Source organism: Abramis brama, assembly GCF_963993115.1.
Source record: "Abramis brama genome assembly, chromosome: 1".
Classification (NCBI taxonomy): domain Eukaryota; kingdom Metazoa; phylum Chordata; class Actinopteri; order Cypriniformes; family Leuciscidae; genus Abramis; species Abramis brama.
Genome location: NC_139963.1, coordinates 30125480 through 30152579, shown reverse-complemented (window position 1 = coordinate 30152579; position 27100 = coordinate 30125480). Strand labels below are relative to the sequence as shown.

General features: G+C 37.0%; 1 protein-coding gene across 2 annotated transcripts in view; it reads left to right on the top strand.

Moving 5' to 3' along the window:
* The window catches only part of cpt1a2b (carnitine palmitoyltransferase 1A2b), a 48348-nt gene extending 21486 nt beyond the window's left edge, over window positions 1-26862 (top strand). The window contains exons 8-20 of one of the 2 annotated variants that reach the window (XR_014608355.1): window positions 3350-3457; window positions 4138-4225; window positions 4300-4495; window positions 9009-9197; window positions 9280-9385; window positions 9739-9855; window positions 16891-17055; window positions 18060-18188; window positions 19064-19219; window positions 19702-19815; window positions 19902-19994; window positions 23564-24190; window positions 26137-26862. Coding sequence is in view for 1 of the 2 variants with exons in the window: in XM_084130217.1 (XP_083986343.1) it covers window positions 3350-3457; window positions 4138-4225; window positions 4300-4495; window positions 9009-9197; window positions 9280-9385; window positions 9739-9855; window positions 16891-17055; window positions 18060-18188; window positions 19064-19219; window positions 19702-19815; window positions 19902-19994; window positions 23564-23674 (1572 nt within the window). In the remaining variant the exon portion in view is untranslated. Of the gene's footprint in view, window positions 1-3349; window positions 3458-4137; window positions 4226-4299; window positions 4496-9008; window positions 9198-9279; window positions 9386-9738; window positions 9856-16890; window positions 17056-18059; window positions 18189-19063; window positions 19220-19701; window positions 19816-19901; window positions 19995-23563; window positions 24946-26136 lie in introns of those variants that run through there. The other variant, XM_084130217.1, reaches the window with a different exon arrangement.
* The last annotated feature ends 238 nt before the right edge of the window (window positions 26863-27100 follow it).

Genomic DNA, 27100 nt, shown 5'->3' with positions numbered 1-27100 from the left:
GCCCAGGTCCTGTGGTTGTATCATGAACCCTCCATTAGCACATTTGGCATGCAAAAATAAGCCGTGCTGTCATGTTCTTTTTAGAGAGAAGAGGCTTTCTCCTGGGAACCCTTCCAAACATGCCATACTTTTGAAGTCTGTGGTGTAGTTCTTGTTTTTTTCGATTTCTCTGAGCGAATGCACGGTCTGACCTTTGCTGGGATGTCCACTGCTGGGAAGACCTGACTTGAATGTTTTCCACTTGTGAATAATCTTCCTCACTGTGGAATTGCCAACTTCAGGGTTGCCAACTTCAGAAAAGGAAAATGCGGGACAATCGTGGTTATTTATAGGAAAATGAGGGACACTCAAAATATTTGTACTGTATCACACAGTTAGGGATGGGAATTGATAAGAATTTAACGATTCCGATTCCATTATCGATATTGCTTATCGATCCGATTCCTTATCGATTCTCTTATCGATTCTTATTGGGTGAGGGAATAAGTACAAATTTGTTTGTATTAACTCGCTTTAATATCTGATCAGAAGACACAGCACAGAGTATACACAAATTATGTGTAGCAACCTCAGAACAAACCTAAAAGTAGGTGAGCTACTTCTCAAAGTAAAGTCCAGGGACCTATAGCCTAGGGCAGTGTTTCTCAACCAGTATGCCATGGCACACTAGTGTGTGCCTTGAAAGTTTATCAAGAAGAGTGCCTTAGGATTAGGAAATTGACAATTTTCACATTCATTGGTCCGGACAAAAAAATAAATAAAACTGCCATTTATGTGCCATAAAAACTAAAAACACAGACTGAAAACAGTTTAGGAAGAGCTTGTGTCTTTTGGAATATTAACAGTGCATTTGGATTAGGCTATTGAGTTACTAAAACAATCTTTGTCAAATAATACACGGGTTTTCTTCACATTTTGAACGTTTTTGTTTCCATTTGTTTAATTTCAAGATCTGATGTGACTTATCCATTGTTGTTTTTACAGCTACAAAGCTGGGAGCACTAAATGATATTCAGTCACTTTATACACGCTTTTAACATTAAATAAAGCACAAAAATAGTACCTGATATTATCATTGCCACACTTTGAGATTGTTGTTCCAGCGCGACGTCGCAGTAAAATAGGATCCGTTTCAAATAGAATCGTCGCGTGTCGCGGCTGGTTAAACTTTGATTAACATGGAAAATTATACTTTTTATCGCGTGTCGCGCCGTCGCGTCGCATGTAGTTAGGACGCGGTCAGAGCGCTTCTGCCTCGATGCCATGTTTGCTCATAGTGTTTGCTACGTTCTGAACCAAAACAACGCAGCACGTGTGTGACGTCGTGTCACATTTGAACGAGCGGAACCGATAAGCGGAATCGTTAAGCAGGCATACTAACGGTTCCAAGGAATCGATTCACTGGGCACCGGTTCTGAAGAAGAACCGGTTCTCGGTTCCCATCCCGTGTACGTCATTTCAGTGTCTGCAGTTAAGTTTGTGTTTAAAAGGTTATCAGACATAAACACATTTGTATTGCTTAACCTATTTATGTATTTAATTCTAAAAATAATTTTAATGTCATACATGAAAAAAGTCACATTACAAACAAACCATAGTTCAAAATAACAGCATTTATCTAAAATAGAAAGCTTTTTAAACATTATACACTAGGCTTACAGTTCAAAAGTTTGGGGTTAGTAAGATTATTTTTTGGGAAAAAACATAAAGAAAGTAATTGCCTACTTTTATTCAGCAAGGATGCATTACATTAATCAAAAGTGACAGTTAAGATAATGTTACAAAAGCTTTCTATGTACTTTCTAAAAGCTTTAAAACATTAATAATAATCAGAAATGTTTTTTGAGCATATTATTCCCTCAGGTAGATTACATGTTTTCTTGCGTGGCTGGATGTTAGACTCATGAACAATAATCACGTTGTTTGCATTCGCCAAAATTGATTAGCCGAAATCAAAACGTGGACAGTGAAAGGAAATTACCGTTAGCGCGAGACGAGTCCGGCTTGAAGCGGAAGCGACCAGACGGCAGAGGATGTTCGCAAATCAAACAATGATTTGTCTCAAAACAGTGATTAAAAAAAGCTGTGATTGGATGATGACAGGTGTCGGTGATCATTCTCAAGTGTCGTGGTCAGCACTGCTGCTGTTGCTGTTGTATCAGTCAGTGGTTTATCAGCTTGTCAAAAAACGGGACACGGGAGGTCACGCAAGGGACAAATAAATTAGGCCCAAAATGCGGGACGTCCCGCCTAATTCGGGACAGTTGGCAACCTTAGTGACAGTATCATCCTAAACCAGCAACCCTTCGCTCAACACCACCATCTACAGGCCGATGAGTGTACAGTCACTAAATGTGCACATAAATGAATTTATTTTATAACCCCCCATGGATGAAATTCTACGAAACTTAGCATACCCCCAGAGGATGTCAAGTTAATCATACACATGAAATATGGTGCAGTTCTGAACATCTCAACTGAAGATAGGGGCGATTAAAGCAGAATAATATTGCATTTTCATTTTTTATGGGAGGGGCGCAAATCACAAATGAGTGATTATGGGCTAGGTTGATGTGGGCTCTTAAGAGCAACATACCATACAAATTTCTTCATCCTCGGTGCCACGGTTCAGGTAGAAAAACTGCATTTTTTGGGTTTGGGGGGGCCCAGCGCGGGGGGGGGGGGGGGGGAGTGGCCCCCGGGGACCAAACGAAATTTTTCCGTAAAAGTCTAGTGGGGCTACATGCCCACCAAATTTCATGTTCCCCGGTGTTTCGGTGTCCCTGGTATCGTTGACGAAAAAATTCAGTAGATGACGGGAAAAAAAACAAAAAAACTTTGACAATCCCTATATGACCGCTTTCGCTAGCTACGCTAGCGGCGGTCATAATAATGACACAGTGTAATATGTCATCTGTTGTTGTTCATCTGAGGTTGTATTACCCAATTTTAACACCTGCCATGGACCAGAAACCATAAAACCATAGAATTCAATAGGGTGTTCTTTCTTTTTCCCATGACTGTTTGTCTTCATTTTGAACACTGTTGTTTTGATATTTCAAACCTATAATTATCATGTAAATGTCATCTAAATGTTTTGCTTAAAAAATGTGTTATATCTCTTATATTTTATCTAATGCAATGACATTCAGGCATTCATGTTTGCAAAGGAAAAAAATAATATTGTCTAGAATTAATCATTGATTGTAACAATAGATGCCTTGACACAAGATGTTTTCTTAGATTTCAGCAGTGTTTCAATAATCAAATCCTATAAAAAAAAGGAAAGGAAAACTTCAGATGGGTGGATGCTTATCTTTCCTAACTGTCTGTTATAATTCATGCACAGGATTTCCTGTTTGTGACTCCAACTGCCAGTCAGGCAGCTCGAGCTGGGAATACTATCACTGCACTGTTCCTTTATCGCCGCAAGGTCAATCGAGAGGAGCTCAATCCTGTATGTTACGCACCTCAGTGTTCTCAGCAGAGTTTGAACCAAACCCCACCCAACACCACTCACTTTCTGAATACGAAACTGCTTTAGTAATCATGTCTCTACCTGTTAACTCAGTTATTTCCAAGGATTTCCTTGATTCCTTTTGATTCGTCACTGGCCAGGCGACTAGAGACTAGAGTTTGCTTTAAATATGCATATGTTGGTAAATTCTTTTTCAAGGTGATGTGCTAAACTGAAAACATTTTAAACATCATTTCTCAATTAAAAAACAAAATACATACAGGTTTTATAACCTAGTATTAATTGATCGACTACCCTGAATATCTGCATTGCTTGCTTGCACAAATAAAAAATGATTTGTCACCCGACCATTTGAAACCAACAAGTCGATTAAAAGTGACGAAAAAAGAATACACTTTTCACATTGAGTGGAGTTACATTGATATCAATTTTAATATAAAATCTTTTTTTTTAATTGCCTTTTTTGTTTTCTTGTATGTGACATCTATAGCTAATCAGACACTTGCGCTATACATCAACGACCCATATGTATATAAAATAGGAATTATAAATGAGTTAAATTAAAACACAGCAACACTGTCATAATCCTGTATTGTTCAATTCAGAATATTGAGAAATTCATTGAAAGTCATTGAGATCATTTGTTGTGGTTTATCTAGAGTCGTATTCCTGGTACGGTCATACCACTGTGTGCAGCTCAGTGTGAACGTATGTTCAACACCACACGCACACCTGGAGAGGAGACAGGTACACAAACACACACACACAAATACACATGAAGAAAGTGATCTTGTGTCCTTGACAGTTTCTTGATCTCTCAGATGTGCTGCAGCACTGGCAGGACAGCGAGTTTGTCGCCGTGTACCACAGGGGCCGCTTCTTCAGGTTATGGGTCTACCGAGCAGGACGCCTGCTGTCACCCAGAGAGATCCAGTATCAGATTCAAAGGATCTTGGATGACCCTTCACCTCCTTCTCCAGGAGAGGAAAAACTAGGAGCACTAACTGCAGGAAACAGGTCAGATATTTAGACAGTCAGTGTCTGTGTTTGCTGTCCAGCAGGGTGCGTTATAGGGTTTTATGTCAAGCACAGCAGAATTTATTTACTTTATCACATCCATTTATTCCATATTGTCTTCTAGGCATTAAAACTGAGAGTTTTTGGGCCTCTGTGGATCTTTAACACATTGTTTATATGAAGTAACGTGATATTATATTAACATATTTTCATGCTGGTATCAACTGTAACTTCCTTAGACACAGAATGTGTATACTGTTTTCACATTTTTGCATGGATTGTGTCAGGATTGTTTCATATTTTAACAGAGTAATAATAGCAGGATAAAATAAGTCAAGCTCTGTGGTGAGTATTACACTCCACTGAGTGAATCTTCAACGGCAGATGCTGATTTTTACGGGCTTGTTTCGTCTGTCTGCACCACCCCCACCCCCACCCCCACCCTTCCCTTCCCTTCCCTTCCCGCCAACATTCTGAGGATGTTTGGGCTGCTATGTTTGAATTTTTTTTTAGCTAAAGACTCCCTAAAGGACAATAAATGAGGAATGCTACGAACAAAAGTGATGCATCCCCTGGAGACAGTAACAATAGAAGAGTATTTTCCCCAAAGTAATGATTAAAGAGTAATATAAAGATTTTTATATAATATACTATATGTACTTTGTTTATATAGGGGTTGCTAATGAAATTAAACATCCAGGCAAGGAACCTGTACAGACTCTTAATGACACTGCATAATTAGTCTGTGCAGGCTGAACAAATATAAATTGTGACGATTATATATATATATATATTTTTTTTTTTACAAAACAAATTATTATTTTATAGGGCAAACAGTGAAGGAAAAGCATAATCAAGCATGCAATATACATGGGAACTCCATCATAAAAAAGCTGATTTAAAAAAGCTCTAATATAAGAGAGTTTTGATTTGTTTAACATTTTTGGCCATTGCATAATTACAATACTTCAGTATATGTTTTTTCATATACATTTTTACTTTTTATTCTGTGGAAATGAGTCATAATAACTAGATCAATAATGCAAAGCATTGTAAAAACTATAACAGCTGCGCTGTCACAGCACCAGTCAACCAGAATGTTGCACTTAAAGTGCCCTCCACTAATATTGGCACCCTTGGTAAATATGATCAAAGATGGCTGTAAAAATAAATCTGCATTGTTTATCCTTTTGATCTTTCTTTAAAAAAATTCGTACCTTTCAAGTCAAGTCAAGTATATTTGTATAGCGCTTTTCACAATACAGATTGTATCAAAGCAGCTTCACAGTATTAAAATAATACAACAAGGTTTGTTTCTAGTGGAATTTATTGATTGATAAAATTAAATTAAATATCCCCAAAATATCCCCAACTGAGCAAGCCAAAGGCAATCATTCTGTCTGGGCATAGTGTTTCATATGATCAAAAAAATCTTGCCGACGGCAGCTTTAAATTACCACACAACCCTGTCTATTAACAGTAGATAATTCCAGGCTGAATGTTTTCCTAGAGAAACACTGTAATTATTTGGATGCCAATTAATTCACCAAATGCTGCAATTACATCATGTGCCCCTGAGACATAATTTACATCCCTTTAGGGGCTTTGTAATCTTAAAAATGCAATAACTACTTCCACTTCTGAAAGTATTTTTTCTTTTCCGCTGACATCACAGATGCCGTATAGGCTTCTGCTTAATCGAACCAACAGCTAAATAGGCATCGCAAAGCAAACTTGTATTTGGGTCTGTCTTCATTCTCATATGGCACATACACTTTTGATCATCCAATTAATTCCTGATAGATAAAATGGATAAAAAGTCCTGTCCTAGGCACTTGCAAGTGCCATTTCATTTTGACTTTAAAGGTTGGGGATCAAGTGCTTGCAGAAGAACTGTATGGAATTCATTTGGTCCAGTAAAGATCAGTTCATCATCAAGGGAAGGTGATTTTAAATTGGCTAACCTCATTGTGATGGCGTCACAAAGCATTGCCTCACAGACCCCTGAGGTTTGCCATACAGATATGCATCAAAGAAAGAGTATATGTGGGAATACCAAGCCATTTGGAACATCAAAGCCTCGAACCTGATGAGGGTTGAAGCTACATTGGCAGTGTGACAAACATCATATGATAGCACCCACTTACTGGTTTGTCCATTTGATGCCACTACTTTTTAAGTAATATTTAAAGGGCTGTGCATGTTGGAATTTTTTAGATGATAAAAGCCTGAGCATGCAACTGTGCACTATCCTCAGACAGGAAATGAGAGGAAGTTGTGCACTAGATTATAAATGACCTAAAATGACCTTTACTAGAAATGCAAAAATCAGTGCAATAAAATCTGTTTTTATAATATTCCCCCTCATGCTCTGATGCTGAGTCAGTCTGCTTAACATACTGGGAGGGTTTAACAGACAGCATATCACCAGTGTTGTGCAAGTTACTTCCAAACTGTAATACATTATACATTACTGTTATTTAAAAGTAATTCTTTACCTTACAATATTACTGTCTCAGAATTGTAATGCGTTACATTACTCCTGTATTACTTTTGAGTTACTTTCACCAAAATAACTACAGAAGTAGAACTTAACATTCTAAAATGACTAGGGCTGTAACGATATGCGATGAAACCGAAATCGCGACACTCAGATCCACGAACCTGTGTCACGGTGTGAGAAGGCAGAATCGCGACACACCCCTTCCAACTCCCAGAGTTATCATTCCCGTCCAGATCTAATGCTACCACATCTTTAAACTACTATTAGTATTATTTGAAATTAACATTATAAAATACGTAGACCTACACCACAAAGCCAGTTGAGGATAAATTCTTTAAAATTGGGCAATTCCAGCGTCATGGACGTGACATTTGCAGTTAAAACATGAAATATAAATTCTCAGAAAATGCATTTAATACCAATATATTGAAACGTCTGTTTATATATCCATAGGCTACTCCCTTAATAAAGGTATATTTTTATTTTATTATGATAGGTATGCGTTTTATATTTATTATGAGGGAAATATACATGCATGCGTGACACAAAAAATCTTTAACTTTTAGGTAGCAAAACATTTTTTAGTAATTCTGTAAATGACACCAAGCAAACCAAAGGTAATAGGCTACTACCCACCGAATGAAGAAGGACATGTTCTCCACAGAACATAATATATTCATTTTATTTTTTGTGTTCGCATTTATTTAAACCTGCCCTAAACACGGCTTTACTGGACTATGTCACACAATACAAAGTTACACCAGCAAGAGGGAGATGAATGAAATAAATCGCCATACAAATATATCTGAAGCGGTAATTTAGTCTTTATTTACAAACTTGGACACCACACGCGGCTATCGACTGACCACGAGCAGGTATAACTTACTTGCATTTTTCATTCGTTAATGTCTCGCGGTCTTGCTGTTTTTTCCCTCCGTTTTTTTTTTTTTTTTTTTGGAACAATTACATTTTGGGCTAAAAGTGTGTTGTAACGCAAGCGTTACCGAACATGTACCGAGTAAAATATTACTGAAAATTGATTAGTAATGCCTTACACTAATGCGTTACAGCAAAAAGTAATATGTTCCTGTAATGCATTACTTTTGTAACGCGTTACTCCCAACACTGCATATCACACCTATAGGCTGAATGTCAGCCTAGATAAATAAAGCCTTGTGTTAACTGTTAGTATGTATCCCTTACATATCTTTCATTATTTATTTGAAAAGACACAATATCTGTTGTTCGGGAGCAAGATGGGAAATGTTTAAGCTTGTAATGATTCATTTAATACATTACCAATTCCTTGTTGAATTCTGGCCTAGATAAAACATGAGTCATTCTACAACTGTGGTGGCATGCATGTTGCCATGTTAATACAGATAAAATGTCTATTTTAAAATTGCTATTTTAAAAATAACAATCACCCAATATTGAATTAACAGACAGACAAACAAACAAACAAACAAATAAGAATGTGTGCAATATGTATGTCAACAATTTTTGTTACTGGACCTCAACTGGTAGAACAGTGTGCTAGCAATGCCAAGGCTTTAAAAACAAATTGTACTCTAGTCCTTTTTTTGAGGAGTGACATGCATATTTTCTGCTCTAAAATATTAATTACCTAAAAGATTGAGTCAAAATGTTGATAATGTGATGGTATATTCCAAGTTTACTTAAGATCAATATATAGCAGATGTTTTCAAAGAGTCAGCAAAAGGCTATTTGTCAAAAAGTGGGGGTTTTTTTATTCATATGTTGGGACCTTTACACTATATAAAAACAGAAGACAAGAATGAGAAAATGAATGTTCTTCTTGATTCAAAGCCAGATATGAGCTAACTAACATTCTTAAGATTTTCCCTTTTAGTAAGATCTCTGGTGGCTACAAGGAAGTTTGTGCCTTATCAGTTGTCAGAAATGACAATTTTATCCCAGATGACTTGATAATAATGCTTTAATGAGACCAGGAAGTTGTTTTGTGTCTTGAACTATCTGTTCTGTCAGAACGCCCTGGGCTCAGGTGAGGAAGCAGTTCTTCAGCTCTGGAGTTAACAAGCGATCATTGGACTGCATTGAGAAAGCAGCATTCTTTGTCACACTAGATGATCAGGAAGAAGGCATGATGGGGGAAGACCCCTCTGTGAACTTGGACCGCTATGCCAAATCCCTCCTTCACGGAAAATGCTACGACAGGTGGGAGAGCAGCATAACTTGTTTTTATTGAGAAACTTTGCATGTCAAGGACATTGTTTCATCTCGGTCCTCTTTCTTTCAGGTGGTTTGACAAGTCATTTTCTGTTGTGGTGTATAAGAATGGAAAGAATGGGCTGAACGCAGAACACTCATGGGCAGATGCACCTATAGTGTCCCATCTGTGGGAGGTGAGTGTGAGAGTGTCACATGCAGCAGTAAAAAACTGGCGGTCATCATCTATCAAATGTCATGGTTCAAGTTTCTGTATTAGTCACCAACCCACTGCCATGTCCTTTTGATGCACATGCACATTTGAATATGCTATAAATGTGTCTGTGGGTGTTTTGTATGGACAAAGACCGCTTTTTTATCTCCTCCACAGCAGCTTTCGGCAGAAGATGTGTGTCTTCCATGCACGCCTCCACTAAACATTTACATCAAACATTTTGTGTTTGATAATGAATGTTTTGTTACTTAAAAGTGTAAGCATCATTGTTTGGGAGAAATGTTTTTCATTTATTTCACTCTTTCACTCTCATAGTTCACTCTGGCCACAGACACATTTCATTTGGGTTACACACCAGATGGGAATTGCAAGGGAGAGATTGAGCGCTCCTTACTGCCTCCTCAACGCTTGAGCTGGGACATACCATTGGAGGCAAGATAAAAAGTTTCTCTTTTCTCTAGTTATACTTTCCGTGTTCCTATCGTATCTTGGTATGCCATTGATGTCACACAGCAGGTTCTTCTTGGAATCTGCAAAACATCTGAGGATGCTCACAAGACACGTACAGAGACACACACACACACGCACACACGTACAGACAGACAGACACACACGTGCGCGCACACACACACACACACACACACACACACACACACACACACACACACACACACACACACACACACACACACACAAGCAAATAAGGCCTTCTTCCTTCTTCCTCCTTCATGATGTTTTGAAGAGAGATTAATTAACAGATTCTGTTAATGAACATACAGTAGTGGCCAAAAGTGATGTCTGGAGGGGATATTTGTTTTTAATAACCCTACAAATTTAATTAAACCATCAAAATATGAGAAAAATATTATAGTTTTCAAATATTTGTATGATTTTTATGAAGGAAGAAAAAAATCACCAAACTTGGTTAAGGTATTTATCTGACAATATTGTGGGCAAAAAACAAACAGGCAAACTACAGCTACAGGTTTTATTTTATATGCGGAAAAAAGCTCACAGGAAAAAGCATACATTGACTACAACACAATCAGTTATAAATATTTTGTTGGTTCTCTCGTTTTTTGCATGTGCTCATAATTTCTTTGTATGTCATCCTGGTCCAAAATTATGTCCACACAATTTAGCAAGTTTCATTGTGTTATCACAAATAAAACAATGCAATATGCTAGAACAGGAATGGATCATTGGCTGGTAGCCTGAAAAAATAAAGAAAATGACAACAGAAAATCCCCAAACAAAACTGAGCCATAAGATGACAGTATTCCTAGGACGAACATCACTTTTGCCCACAGCTGTATGTCTGGTGTAGGATGATGACATTAACATTAACATGTCCATTCCCTTCCCTCACCACTTCTAGGTATGATTTTCTTTTGTTCAAATGAGTATGTTTATGCATTGACTTTTTAAAATAATCATAGGCCCACTTTAGACTCTGATTGTATCATAAAAGCAGTGCTTTTGAAGTGACAAATTATTTGAGAATGTTTTTGCAAAATCGCTCCCTGATCTTTTCAGATGATAAAACTTGCTTGGAGATGATTATTGGTTCATTGTAATTGCAAGCTGCAATATTAATGTAATGATTTATGTCTGTGTTCCTCTGTCCTGTCCCGTGTTCAGCAGTTCCCCGTTATGTTGATTAGTCTCCCCAGGTGTTTCTGATTAGCCACGCCCCCTTGTTATCTTGTTTAGCTTGTCTGTCTGTATTTAACCTGTGTCTTGTTTCAGTGTTTGTGGGTTCTTGTCTTTGTAATGTTGTTTGTTCTGTTCCCATGTCTGTCTGTCTGTCTGTCTGTCTGTCTGTCTGTCTGTCTGTCTGTCTGTCTGTCTGTCTGTCTGTCTGTCTGTCTGTCTGTCTGTCTGTCTGTCTGTCTGTCTGTCTGTCTGTCTGTCTGTCTGTCTGTCTGTCTGTCTGTCTGTCTGTCTGTCTGTCTGTCTGTCTGTCTAGTTTTGAGTTTATTTATTAAAGCTGTTGCACGTAGATCCTGCTTTCTCCTTTGATTCAGCCTGCTACATTACAATTAAGTATGAACATTTTTTTGTAGGCAGTTTCTTTTGACGGTTTAGACTTTATCTCACTATTGGCTGAGCTGTATGAAGGCCAATGAGTGGCACTTAAGACAAAATTAAGCAATCAATTATAGGTGTGTTAATGAGCAAATAATAAATACAGTTGTCATCAAAATTATTCAACCCCCATTGCAAATCAGGTTTATTGGCAAAATTTACAGACTTTCAGCTTTGTGCAATGAACAAATCAAACAAAAGTAATTGAAATAGCTCAACACAACAAATGTTTCAAGTGGTTTCCCCAAATTCAATTGAAAATGCAACTTTTAATGACTACTGCAGTCTCAAAATTATTCATCCCCACAAATAGAATTCCTCACAACAGCACAAATCTGCAAAACAGGTGTTTTCTCAAGTGTTGCAAACCTCCCTGTTTGTCTAGGGGTAGGAGATGATGTAACAATTATTGTAAATTGTAAGAAACAATTAGAATAAATATAACGATAAAGACTGACCATTACTTCAATCCTCTGATCCAGAAAAGCAACAAAACACCAGATTAAGCAAATAATTCTTAATTTATTTGATAACAATTAAAAGATAACAGCAACGAAAAGAGACAAAAGAAAGAAAGCAAATCTTCAGGAGAGGGCCAGGCCAACATAACAAGCAAAACATTCTAACTACACAAAAGAAAACAAATAAACAACTAAGTCTTACCTCGCTCCCTGCCCAAGAGGTAAGAGTTGCACAAGCACAGCTGATGCAAATAATCAAGAGCTTCATTCATTGCACCAGGTGTGCTTGAGCTAGAACACATGAAATATCTGAACTGGCTAGGTTTGTTGAGTGTCACGTTTGACTGCATGTTTGAAATATGGCTAAGTCAAAAGAATGGTTAAAAAATGTAAGAGAAAGATATCATCGCCCTTCATAAACAAGGAACAGGACACAAAAAAGATATCGAAGGCACTAAATGTTCCTGGAGACACTGTTGGAAGCATAGTTTGCAAGTTCAAAGTTAAAGAAACAGTGGTTACACTACCTGGACAGGGCAGAAAAAGGAAGCTATCAACGGCTGCAACCAGATGTCAGAAATCCAAGACGTATACCACTACTGACCCAAAAGCACAACAAAAGTCGCTCCAATTTGCTCAAAATCATAGAAATAAGCCACAGAGGTTTTGGGATTCTGTTCTGTGGAGCGATGAAACAAAACTGGATCTTTTCGGCCCTATGGATCAGTGATATATCTGGAGGAAGAAGAATGAAGCATATGCTGAAAATAACTCTCTGTCTACAGTTCAGCATGGTGGTGGCTCGATGATGCTCTGGGGCTGCTTTGCATCCTCTGGCACTGGAAACCAGCAGCGTGTGGAAGGCTAGATGGATTCATTGAAGTATCAGGAAATCCTAGGAGAAAACGTCATGCTGTCAGTGAGGAAGCTGAAGCTCGGGCGTCAGTGGACTGGAACAGGACAAAGATCCCAAGCATACCTCAAACTCCACCAAGGCTTGGTTGCAGAAGAAGTCCTGGAAGATTCTACAGTGGCCATCACAGTCACCTGACTTGAACCCCATAGAAAATCTTAGTGGGATTTGAAGAAGGCGGCTGCAGTACGCAAGCCCAAGAATATTACTGAACTGGAGGCCATTACTTGTGAGGAATGGACTAAGATTCCTCAGAAACGCTGCCAGAAGCTGGTGTCTGGTTATACATCTCGTTTGCAGCAGGTCATAACAGCAAAAGGGTGTTCTACTGAGAACTAATAATTTGGTTGAATAATTTTGAGACCGCAGAAGTAACTAAAAGTTGCATTTTGTGTTGAATTTGGGAAAACCACTTCAAACATTTGTTGTGTTAAGATATTTCAATTAGTTTTGTTAGTTTTCAATTCATTTGTTAATTGCAAACAGCTAAAAGTTAGTACATTTTGTGAATAAACCTGCAAACCTGCTAAATTTGCAATGGGGGTTGAATAATTTCGATTACATCTGTAAATTATAAATAAATTGACAAACAAATAGACATATTTAAAACATTTATTCATGCTTAAATTTTAGGTAAAACCAACAATTACATTACATTAACTGCGTTAAATGACACATTTAAATAGTTTTTTAATAAATCTTTTTTTTTTTTTTTTTGCTTTTTTTTTATATTTGCTGTTTTGAAAAGTCATTGTATTTGTTTATTTATTTAATGTTAGGGATTTGTTTTATACATTTTTATTTTTGACTTCATACATTTAATTGATTTCTTCATTTTATTTTAAATGGTTCTCCTAATGTTCTATAGAGTGATTAAGCCTTTTTAAAATAGTATTTTAATGAAAGTTAGCAGCCAAGAGTGTTACCAAACCTTTTTTTGCGCAGTCAGCAGTCATATCAAAGTGTAATCTGAGAATCCCGTATTGATGGGAAACCTTTATTCATGTTACATTTCTCTAAGGTTCACTGATGTTGTACTGGCTCATACTAATATTTGTATGCAGGCCATTTGCCTTATTGTACGGAATTTAAATCTGTTATATTTATACAGTAATTATAATTTCTATAATCTTTAGTCATTATATAATCAATACTATAATATAATCATAATTATGATTGCTGTAGCACTGTTCAGCCAAACTCTGCACGTGACTTTCTGTATACTGTCTGTGGCACTGGGCAGCTCTGAAAATGTGTGTGTTGTTTGATCAGGGATTTTCCGCTCAGCTTCTTCTCAGTGTCAGTAGTTCACTTTCAAATTAGCAGTGGGGATTTTTTTTGAGAACTTTTGTGTACATGTACGACAGTGGAAGGAATAATTGTATATTATGTGATAATGGCCAGCACTGTTCTGCTACACAGTGAGAAGTATCAGTAACAATTTGCTTGAAGTCTGTATGTATTAGGCTGCGTTTCCCGAAACCTTCTTAACGCTACGTCGTTCTTATGTTACACCTTAAGCTGTACCTTATCGTTAATACGTGTTTCCTGAAACGTTCTTAGTTAAGTATATCTTCTGTAAGTCATACGTTCGGAAGGTTGGTCTGGACCACTCTTAGCTTCACCTTATCACTGTTGCAGGTCTATACGAATATAATTCTGAAGTTTTAATACACCCAGACAGTGTTCAATTAGGCTAATTCAAGTGTTTTCATGCAAAGAATAAAATTATCATTACACTGATTGTTGTTAGATTTTTAAATTATATTATCCAAAGGTACATCATCTGGCAATCCATTAAAGGCTTAATAGTCTATTTAAAAGGGAATGATTGTGGTGGGGAGTTTGCTCAAACCATGGCAGCGATACAGTGAATAGTTGTTCTAAAAGACGGCGCCGTCTGCGGAGCGCTTTCAAAGGCCAGTGAAAGCATAGGCTACTGTCAGTTAAGTCCTATTCGGACGCTAATATTGTTTCTCATGGGCTCGTACGGTATTTTAAACATTTACAGGGGTAAGTTGGTGATTTTAGTGCCGTCTGAATCCACATCTCTGAGTTTACAAGAAGAGATTCAAAATTCACTGTTTAAATCCTTTTTGATCACCGCCGAGCACCGCACGTATATGTACACTTTTATTACTGAAATGCTGGAAAGTATTTACAAGAACACTACCGGTATTTCATCGCAGCTCCACCTCAGCGAACAAAGATGGGAAAGAGAAGAAAGCACGTCAAATTTTTAAATGGTTATTATGGCAGCAATATATGATACAATTTTAAAATATGTAGGCTAGGCTATTATAAGCTATTATAGTTTGGATTATTTTTTTATAATATTCCATGAGTCCTAATAAGTGCAATTTCAACTATTTCTGAAGTGCTTCTTTTATAAAGAACACCGCTTTCTCGCATAATGCAGTGAAGCAGCCCCTGCACGAGAGAATAATTGATTCTCGAGCCATCGATATCAACCAATTCAACAGCATCGCCACGGACAGCACCGGGTAACGTCGCACGTAAGAAGGTATATCTTAAGCAGCTTTCTAAGGTATGGTTCGGGGAACACGCCTAGAAATGATATACCTTTAGTTAAGTTACACCTTAAGAGTCTTTGTAGCGCGCTAAGAGACAACGTTATCGGGAAACGCAGCCTAACACATTATAAAAGTAATCTTAAAGGAATACTCCACCCAAAAATTGAAAACTGTCATCATTTACTCGTCGTTCCAAGGCTGGGTTTCCCGATAACGCTGTCTCTTAGCGCGCTACGAAGACTCTTAAGGTATAACTTAACTGAAGGTATACCATTTCTAGGCGTGTTCCCCGAACTATACCTTAGGAAGCCACTTAAGATATTCCTTCTTACGTGCGACGTTACCCGGTGCTGTCCGTGGCGATGGTGCTAAATTGGTTGATATCGATGGCTCGAGAATCAATTATTCTCTCGTGCAGGGGCTGTTTATGTGAGAAAGCGGTGTTCAAATGTTTATGTGCTTTCTTTTCTTTCCCATTTTTGTTCACTGAGGTGGAGCTGCGATGAAATATTATTTTTGGAAATACTTTCCAGCATTTCAGTAATAAAAGTGTACATCTTACGTCGGCAGTGATCAAAAAGGATTTAAACAGTGGATTTTGAATCTCTTGTAAACTCAGAGATGTGGATTCAGACGACAATTAAATTACCACACGACCTGTTTGTCAAAAAACAGTAGGTACTAATTTGGCCAGGGATTTTTACGCGGGTTGGGTGAGAAAAAACACTGATATTATGGATTCGGATGGCACTAAAATCACCGACTTACCCCTGTAAATGTTTAAAATACCGTACGAGCCCATGAGCAACAATATTAGCGTCCAAATAGGACTTAACTGACAGTAGCCTATGCTTTCACTGGCCTTTAAAAGCGCTTTTTAATTAAATTAATAATATTGTGTAATAATATATTTTATTCTTTGCATTTATTCATATTCTTTGCATGAAAACACTTGAATTAGCCTAATTGAACACTGTCTGGGTGTATTAAAACTTCAGAATTATATTCGTATAGACCTGCAACAGTGATAAGGTGAAGCTAAGAGTGGTCCAGACCAACCTTCCAAACATATGACTTACAGAAGATATACTTAACTAAGAACGTTTCAGGAAACACGTATTAACGATAAGGTACAGCTTAAGGTGTAACTTAAGAACGACGTAGTGTTAAGAAGGTTTCGGGAAACCCAGCCCAAATCTCTGTATATTTCTTTCTTCTTTTTTCTTTTCCAAATATGAAATGTATTTCTCTTAATTTCCCCATAGAACTGAATAAGAAAATGGCTATAGAAACTAGAATTTATATTTTCCTTCATGCTAAACCATGACCCCAGTACATGTTACGTTGGCAACTAAATTTAATTTGAGTGTTATCATCAGTAATACAACATTCAGCAGTGTTCTTCGAGGACCAAAATAAATGAAAACCATCACAGACATACTGATGTCTTCTCTCCTCTGTCTTTCTCTAGGTTCAGACACAAGTTTCTGAATCACTTGCTGTTGCGCAAGCACTGGCTGATGATGTGGACTGTCACGTGTTTCCTTTCAGAGAATTTGGGAAAGGGCGCATTAAGAAAATGAAAATGAGCCCAGATTCATTTGTGCAGCTGGCCCTGCAGCTGGCTTACCACAGGGTACTTGTACATGCTGCACATTTTGACACAAAGGCGAAAGCATTGATTATGATAAAGATATATATGTCTCAACATAATTTTTTCACATCTATCTATAAATTACAGAAACGTCTGTCTGTCTGTCTGTCTGTCTGTCTGTGTGTGTGTGTGTGTGTGTGTCTGTTAACCGCATATCTCTCGAACCGTTAGTCCGATGGATTTCAAACTTGACAGGTGTCTTGCCACGGGCACAAGCAAGTGCAGTGCCAAGTTTGACGCTGTTTGGATGACAAATGCAAAAGATATCGTTAAATATATCATTTTTAGAAGGTTGTGGTTTAAAAATAAACATTCTGACATTAGAGGGTTGTATCGGTCAAAGAAGCCCCAAGAAGGTTGTGGTTTAAAAATAAACATTCTGACATAAACACTCAGTCAGCTACACTGTTTACTTCTGAATATTATAGTTTGGTTCCAGAACGTGATAAATCCATTTTGATTAATTTGAGTAAAAATGTGTTTTCTTTACCAAGAAAGTGGCAAGATGAAAACCACTATTTTCTGTTTCAAACTTTCACATAGCATCTTTAGGTTATAATAACATAAATAATTCAAATCCAGATTTTGATTTTCAAAGATTTATTATAAAAACTGATTATTTTTATTATTGATTATTATTATTCACAAAATGTTTGCTCAAGCATAGCGTTTTCTCGGAGTTCACGTTGTGCTTTCTATCATGCACAAATAAAAATGTCACTGAACTTTTGCTGTGTAATTGTAACAATGAGCACTCAAACACACCAAACCAACAATTACTAAAAACACACTTAAAAATTGATTTTGCACGGGCATTTTGCACTAGTATTGTTAAACATTGATAAACACAAGCTCAACATTCCTAAGAGGTTGTTTTTGAGGATGAAATTTCCTCTTATTTGTCCCATGAAATGTGTCCATAATCTCATTGAATAATGAATGCTCAGATGAATACAATGTGTTTTACACATGAAGTTGTCTTCTAGGATAAAGGGACTTTCTGTCTGACATATGAAGCCTCCATGACGCGTCTGTTTCGTGAGGGTCGCACTGAGACCGTACGCTCCTGTTCCAATGAAAGCTGTTCCTTTGTCCTTGCACTGGAAGCAGGAGAGGTGATGCCAATGCTTTGATTTTTATATATACTTCCTTCTACTGTTCAAAATGTTTTTTTTTGAAGGAACTTTTGAAAACCCTATCCGCAGTTCATAATGCACTTTTCACTTTATCAGTATGTCTTAGCTGGAAGCAGGAGAGGTGATGTCAGTGCTTTTATTTTTTTATTTTTTTAATACTTCCTTCTACTGTTCAAATGTTGTTTTTGAAGGAACTGTTGGAAACCATATCAGCAGTTCATAATGCGCTTTTCACTTTATCAGTATGTCTCAGCTGACTTAAAAAGCTAGTAGTTGGAATTTCTTAAAGTTTCCGTCTTGGTTATTGACAGCACTGCACCAATTAGCTATGAATGCCAGTTAAAAATAACATGAAGTAATCAATTATCAATGTGTCAGTTCAAAAATAAAAATGTAAACCTTAAAATAGAACAGTAAAATACATTAATTAATCACTTTTCAAATGGTCAAATAAAAAGACAACTGTTTATTTAATTCAGATTTAAAACGTTAGAGGAAAGTCCATTGGCTGTTCCCATATTCAAACTGCCCAATACTTGATTTTTTATTAATGTATAAAGAAAATAATTGGGCAAAATAATAAAGAAAAGCAATTTGTATTTTCTTTATAAAAATGCTATTTAAAATTGAACTATTTTTAAACATTTTATTAAATAATTAAATAAATAAAAAAGTCTATTTTTATTTTTTCATTAATAATTGAATTAATTCATTGATGGTTCATTTCTTCATTTTATTTTTAAGTGCCACTCTCCTCCATAATTGGCATCCTCCTTTTCTGAGTGACTGTGATTTGTGCTGTCATGTAACATCTCGCATGGCAATTATTTCATTTTGCCTGCTTTTATTCATAGGACAGAGAACATTGCCGCAAGCTGTTCAGAAAGGCTTCCGAGAAACATCAGAATCTCTACCGCTTGGCCATGACTGGATCTGGCATTGATAGGCATCTCTTCTGCCTATATGTGGTCTCAAAATACCTGGGAGTAGAGTCTCCTTTCCTTAAAGAGGTCAGTGTTTGTAATGCAGAGATTTGTGTGTTAGTTTTGCAGAGTTGACACGGATAGCTCTGAGACTAAGTGCGATCCAAACGCAGCTTAACTGGAATCGTAGTCATGCCAGGCAAAGGGTCAAAAACACTTGCAAACAATCCACAGACAAAAGACAAAGGAGAGTTTATTACATGCAATAAAGTGTGTATCATATGCATGTAAAAACGTATAAATTGCACGATAAACACAATGCGTGCTAGAGATGCATTTGCATGAGATCAGGCTGCAAAAGCCTAAGAAATAAAAGTGAATAACTCTTCAACTAAACTAGTGCATAAACATGCAAAACCACATTAATTGGCAGCTGATTATTTGTTAAAAATGTTCATGTGTGATATAAAGGGGATTCATGGGGGAGAAAAGAGTTGCAAGCAATGCATGCATGTGTGTGCATGAAGTTGTTTGTTTATTTTGTTGATGTGGCTGTACGTGACATGCAGGTTTTGTCAGAGCCCTGGCGCCTCTCCACTTCTCAGACTCCTGTGCAACAGATGGAGCTGTTTGATCTGGTCAACCACCCTGAGTTCATCTCGCTTGGAGGAGGCTTTGGTCCGGTGAGCAACTGATCAGCACATACACGCACATAAACGGGTAGAGGCACTCCTTTGTTCACTGTGTTCATGTTTTGTTTCTCTGTAAGGTGGCTGATGATGGCTACGGTGTCTCTTACATCATCATGGGAGAGGAAATGATCAACTTCCATGTGTCCTGCAAGCGCTCCTGCACAGAGACTGTAAGTGTGAAGCATAACTTCAGAACAATGAATTGCTTGTCTTTTTACAAAGATATTTTGAATGTCCAGATCATGACATTATTTCAGGGATGCAAACAGCGCGCTTTTCGGCGCCTCCCGCTTTTTTCACGTCAGTTTGGGTGACAAAGTCATCTGAAGTCATTCCTTAGCTTAATGTGAGGGACAGAAGTCTATTTACATCATTTAAGTATACGGAAACTCGTTTTCCCTCCTCTGCGGCTGTCAATCATTCTCAATTCAGTATTCAAACAGCGCGCGCCTCTTCCGGTTGGATGCACGGTAAAACTCTCTCCAATATGATATATTTACATTAATGCATGATCTGTAGATAAAAGGCTGTGGATTTGCATAAAATGACTTTATTTTGTTGGAGTTTGTTGCTGTTTTTAAACGACTCGCTACCGTATGCTTGTTAGATCACACACATCACAATGACTATGAATCGGCATCAAACGCACAATAACTGGAATTTAAAACTGTGAAACAAATGATCAATAAACTGTTGGACAGATATACACTAGGATTTGTGCGCTCGACATTTCTTCGCTTTGTGCCGTGAACTTTTAAATGCGCACTTGTGCAGCGCAGCGCTGCACACTGTGACTCCATGTTGCTTTGAGCACATCATTCTGCACCCGCAATGCGCATACGCGCTTTGTGCGCTCGGTTTTGAAGCGTTTCATATTATCATGGTTTTGCGCACTGAAAGATTATTAAAAGCCTATATTTTTTTATACCTAGCCTGCTCAATACATTTAAAATAAGCATAATTTAATTGTATATTATTTCTGTGTAGTGTAGGCTATATAAATATATACACTTCTGAATTCTTGACATTAATATATAAATATAAAATTGTGAAATGTATGATTTCCTGATTGAATTTTATAAGAGTACTAATAGTAATTTGTTTTTATTAACATGTTTAGATTTTATAAAATTACTGTGCAGATTTTTTCAAGAATTACTTTTTGATTTATACACTCATTGGCCCTCATTTATCAAAAGTGCGTACACCAAATTTCCAGCGTACACCCAAAACCACGGTGACTTTGAGATTTATCAATATGGACGTTGGCGTACGGCACGCTCAAATCCTACGCCAGCTCAGGAGGTGGTGTACGCACGTTTTGAGTTAGTGCGGAAATGCGCAGAAAAACAATTCTTAACACCACAAAACGCACTGACAAACTAAAAGATATGATATATTATGACCCACTGTAAAAAAACAACAACATAGTAATTATAAACTTCAGTGTTTATTTTTGTGCAACATGGAATTCAGTGTTTAATTTGTGTGACTTTACCAAAGCATTTGATTCGTAGGCATATGTATTCCTTCAGTTGCGAGCCTGTGCGCTTTACCTGACGTTTCAAGCCTTATTTATACTTTCGGCTGGCTCCGCAGCGCGAGTCTCCGCAGACTGCGCGCGCACCTTCCCAAACAGACGAGGCGTTTATACTCGACACGCTCGCCATCGTACTATTCTTTGAAACGATGGTTAGGCCAGGGTTAGGCCCGGCAGGTGCGCACGGACTGGGTTCAGTAATGAAAGGCTTTCAATGACCAAAAAATAATTCAGACTGACAAAATAATAAAAATGACATTCTTCTTCTTTTAAATAATAATAATAAAAAAAAAATAATAATAATAATAATACAAATAATAATAATAACGACATTCTTCTTCTAAATAACAAGAAGCGTCGTTAATAATAAAAATCATAATAATAATAAGAAGAATATTACAAATGGTCATGCAATTATTAATGTGAATGAATGGTACTCCACATCACATCATCATCACTATTGTACACCCCAATACATGTGACGTGATACGAAATTAAATGCTAATTGTTTCAAAACACGTGCTGTAAAATAATGCATTGTGATAGGTCATTTGCTCATCCAAGTTTCTCTTCTTTGCCGTCTTCAGTGTGTCCATGGCGTAAAATGAGGGCGTGGGGTAGCGGAGACTTGAATATATAGGGGTGTGTTATTCTAATGACGATCGTTTTCAGCCGCGGCATTTATCAAGGGCAGGTATTGCGTACACCTGGATTTCAAAGGTACGCACAGCTTCATAAATCAGGCGGTGAGAGGAGTGTAAGCATAATCTTACGCCAACATATACGCCTGTTTCTACATAAGAATGATAAATGAGGGCCATTAAGTTTAATAAAAATACATAATACATGTATGTAATATTTAAAGGTGTTAACTGTAATCTTACACTGCAAAATAATAACTTAAAAAGGATTAAATTCATCACAATTATGTAAGTATCTGGAAATTTGCCGCGGGGCGAGGGCTTCGATAACCTCTCTCTTTTTTGACCATACATGTGTTTGCATACCTGTTATTTTGACTTCTTGTTCTGCACTGCAAATTGGCTTAATAACTTAATATCCAGTTCAACTTATACATAATAAATTTATATAAAGCAGTTAAACAAGTACAAACACCAGGTTGCCAGGTCTGTGTAACAAAACCAGCCCAAAGGCCAATCCAAACTAGACCAACTAGCCCAGTGACCCTATCCAAATATCAAAACTCAACACATGCCATTCCCATACCTAAAATACATATTGTTGTGCTTTCTCGTGTTTGGGTTATCAGTGTCCGTGGAGGTGTGAAGAGAAGCACACAACAAAGAGAATCTGTTTCAGGAACTTTACTTTACTTCTTAAGGCACACTTGTACAACAACGGGGGTTTTATGCTCTTGCCCAGCGCCGATGGGTTTGTATACAACCATCTGCACTGGAGCCTGCAAGCATCTGCCGCTAAACGTAACAAGCAATGAACTAATCCCCATGTAATGATGTAACCACATCTGATTGGCTAATACAGAACCCATCATGCATACATGTAAAATAACGGTAACAATTTATTTACTTAACACTATAACAATATTTTACAGTCACTGTTATGTGTTATACACTATTTCAACTTGAAAATCACATATAGTAGCTTAGTGATTATAAACAGACAGTTTTCATAAAGGCTCTTCCCTCACAAAACTCATCATCTAGATTTAAAATTCAAAATTTTATTGTATAAAATGTGTCTAGACTGACAATTAAAAATGCTTGTTACAATCTATAGTCAATTATTATTTAGAATATTAAATAAAAGAGCAAATAATCTTATTTTGGAAAATCATGATGCACTTGAGTTTAGTAAGGATTAGTGTCCGTATCTTTGATTTATGCATCTTGTGTTTCGGATCCTCCAGTATCGTTTTTTCTATATAATAGACCCAGATTTTGATGACTCAGATCTGCATGACAACATAATATAACATATAGTTTAACTTTACCAGCTAGCAGTTGGACAGTTTTTCTCTTCATTGTTATTTTGAATTCAAATTGAGACTATACAACAAAAACAAAAAATCTACCATGTAAGCACAGTTAGACTTTAAAGAATTTAATATTCTCAGATATTATGTATTTCTAAAATTATGCTATTTTACACATAATCCAGAGTCTCTTGTACTCCTGTATAGAAACTAAAATGCAGTGTTCTATTTTTTCTTGTTCATAGGATTCTCATAAATTTGGCTCTCAAATCAGTCAAGCCATGATGGATCTTATGTCTCTGCTGAACCCAGGCTTCAAGGAAGCAACAAAAGCCAACCCTTTCAAACAGTCCTAAAATTCTTACAGGAAGACTGGATGCACATTTGTTTGAAGACTGGTTTCTATTTATGTAATTTGTGGATTTTATATTTAATTATTTGATGTTTGTAGGTTTGAGTCTGCTATATATTGGAGCTATCTTATCGTCAATACTGAAAGTAACTTGTAGAGTTTCTGGTTTTGCTAATTTGCTATGGCGGTTTTCTGTATACAATATATCACTAAAATAGGCGTCCTGAGGAATTACATTTGTCAGTCTGATTGCCGGCTCTTTTTGTGTGGGTTCAAGTTTGTTGACATATTTGTCTTTCCAGGGTGTGGTTATGAAGATAGGCTGTGTGGTTTCCGCTACAGGTTTAAATCTCTCACAACAGCTTTCATACTAATATGTTCTGTTATTTTTATTCACTGTGAGAAAAAATGTGAAAAAATCTTACCTTTTTGGTACCTTAAAGGGACAGTTTTTGTACCTTATAATCCACCAAAAGGTGCAAATTCATACCATAGAGTAGTTATATTGTACTCTAAAGCAGTGGCGGCTGGTGAAAAATATCTTAGGTGGGGCTGTGTCATATTCAAACCATGGGAGTAGGCTAATAGGCCTACTTTCTGCCCTTGGTAATGTTATGTGTATTGTGCTTTGATGTTTATTTTGTTCTATTCCTTAACCCAGTCCCAGTGGTTCTCAAACTTTTTAGAGTTGTACCCCAAGAGGCTTAATATCCTTCTGCGCACCCACACTCTTCAGTCACACCTTTTTCAGTAAGGGACAATATTTGCCCCCTTAAATCGATTTTTCAATTTTTGCATTTTTACCTTTACAAATACCTTTATAAAATAAATAATGCTTTAAATAAAAAAAAAGTTAAATAGATAAATATGCAATGATGGTAAAAACGAAGTGATGCTTTTAGATATTAAATGAAAACCGTCAGGTGGTGAGTCATCCAGACTGGATGCAAAAATTGAAAAATCGATTTAAGGGGGCAAATATGAAGCAAGTGGCAGTATTTATGAATTAATCATTGAATCATTGACATTGAATCATTGATTCGTTCAAAGCCGCAGATTCGTTCACAAACACTGCTGTGTGCTGCAGTTCTGCTGTGGATTTCGTTGGAGCTATTATTTTATTGTAAAAATACTGACAACTGTGTTGAAAATGAACATCACTTAATATTAATATTTCGTTTGTTGAACTGTTGTATAAAATCAATGTGACATTTGCAATCTTCATGGATCTTTATATAATGTGATCAACATTAAACACAGGAATTCACACAGGGTATATGTCTTTGTATTGAAGAGAGTTTGATTCTTATATCGATCTCCATGCACAGCCTGTGTCTATATTTGTTCTTCGTGCTAGTAAGTGCTAAATCCCAACTTTTACAAAGGTAACGCGTACGTTGTCGAGAACGGCAGTATAGCGCGATTTGCCGAGGCAGCAATCTGCACGAGACCGGTCACATTATAGCCTACACGCTGCTTAAACGCATAGAGTTTTGACCGCAAAAGATGAGGTAATTTGAATAATAAAATCGGATGTCATGTATTTACAGCATTTAACCTGAGAGAAATGCATGCTCAGTTTAAGGAACGGCAAAATTCAGCATTTTGTTCACGCACCCCACGGTTTAAGAACCACCACAAACCCAGTTTGAGAACCACTGCCTTTACATATCTTTGTAAAGCAAATACTACTACTACTAATAATAATAACAATATTACAAATAATTATTAGTATTAACACCCAAACACATTTTAACACAAACTGCATGATACCAGTGCTCTGTCAAAAAGTCAGTAATTATTTAATGCCATATTACAAGACTGAGGCATTCTTACACAAAAACAAACAAATTGCACAAACTTTCCATTTGCATTTGAAATTTAACTCAAACAGTTTAGTTACTTTCTCAGACAGGTCCCTCACTCCGGTAACTGTCCTTGCTGGATCTATCGCTGTTGTTTTAAAAAGTAATCACGGAAAGCAAAACAAGGCATTAGCATGACCGCATCCAGCTAGCCAGCCCGATAGACCGCTGTCTGATAGAGATGGGCGCGCCTCGGCTCGGGAGCGCGCAGCTTGGGGCGCTAAACAGAAGCGCCCATAGCGGACTAGATTTGAGCTCGCTGATTGGCTACAGCTTATGTCAAACATGTATATCTTAAATCAGCAATTGGCTAAGCTGCTCCACAGACCCGCCTCTCTGGGGCGCCTTTCTCCAGCGCCCCAGAGCTGATGAGACGTGCACGCAGGTGGAGGAGATGTGTAGAAAAAGCAGATATTTTGAATTTCTATCATATTTTTCACATATACTGGGTGTATTTAATATCTCAAACACACAAATACTGACAATTTGTATGTATGTATTTACTTATTTATTTACTGAGTATGGCTCATAAACTGTGGTCTGGCTCATGGGGGGGCGGCGCCCTAGCGCCCTCTATTGGCCAGCCGCCCCTGCTCTAAAGGTACTACTACCAACCTTTTAGAGGTAAATAAGATACAAAGTTTTTCTGGTTGTGTAGTGTAGCTTTTAATGTGTGTGTTGAATTTCATTGTTATGTAAATGAATTTGAAGAGAAGATTATTTTGCTGGCAAGGAAGATTCCCCCTCCATTTAAGAAATCAGCTGTGTTTTTTTCTCTTTTGGAATATCAGACATAAAATGTCTTTAGCAGTTGTCAGATAACACTAAATTGATCATTTAAGGTAATTACATATGTCTCTGTAACCAAAGAGGTCTACAGTACCCGAAAAAAAACTATCAATTAGCATTCTCATTGGTGTTGATGTCCGGTGCTCTGCTGAAATTATGTTGTGCCGTGCTGACCAGACAAGCCTTGAAGAAAAAAATAATCTGTGAAGTGACGTTATCTAGACAGGCACTGGTTCAAATGTGACATGATGCCGTCAGTCTCTTGCCAGATGTTTAAGGGATCAACTTGCCAAAAGGATGATCCATTAAGACTGACAGCTGATGCAGCTCAGTAAAGTAATGCATTAGAGAATTCTTGGGAACTGAATTGCAGCATACTATTTGTGATTACTATTAAGTGATATCCGGATGGGATATTTGTTTTTAATGACCCTACAAGTTTGATTAAACCATCAAAATGAGGAACTTTTTATTATTTTCCAAATATTTTAAATATGAGGAAGAACAAAACTCTAAACCTGGTTAAAGTATTTATCTGAAAAAAAAAAAAAAAAAATATATATATATATATATATATATATATATATATATATATATTTGGCACAAAGACAAACAATAGCTACAGGTTTTTATAAACTATAAAAAAAAAAAAAAAGTTCACTACAACACAATCAGTTATTAATATTTTGTTGGTTTTCTCATTTTTGCATGTGTTCATAATTTGTTTGTATGACAGCCAGGCCAAAAATTATGTCAGCACAATTTAACATTTTTCA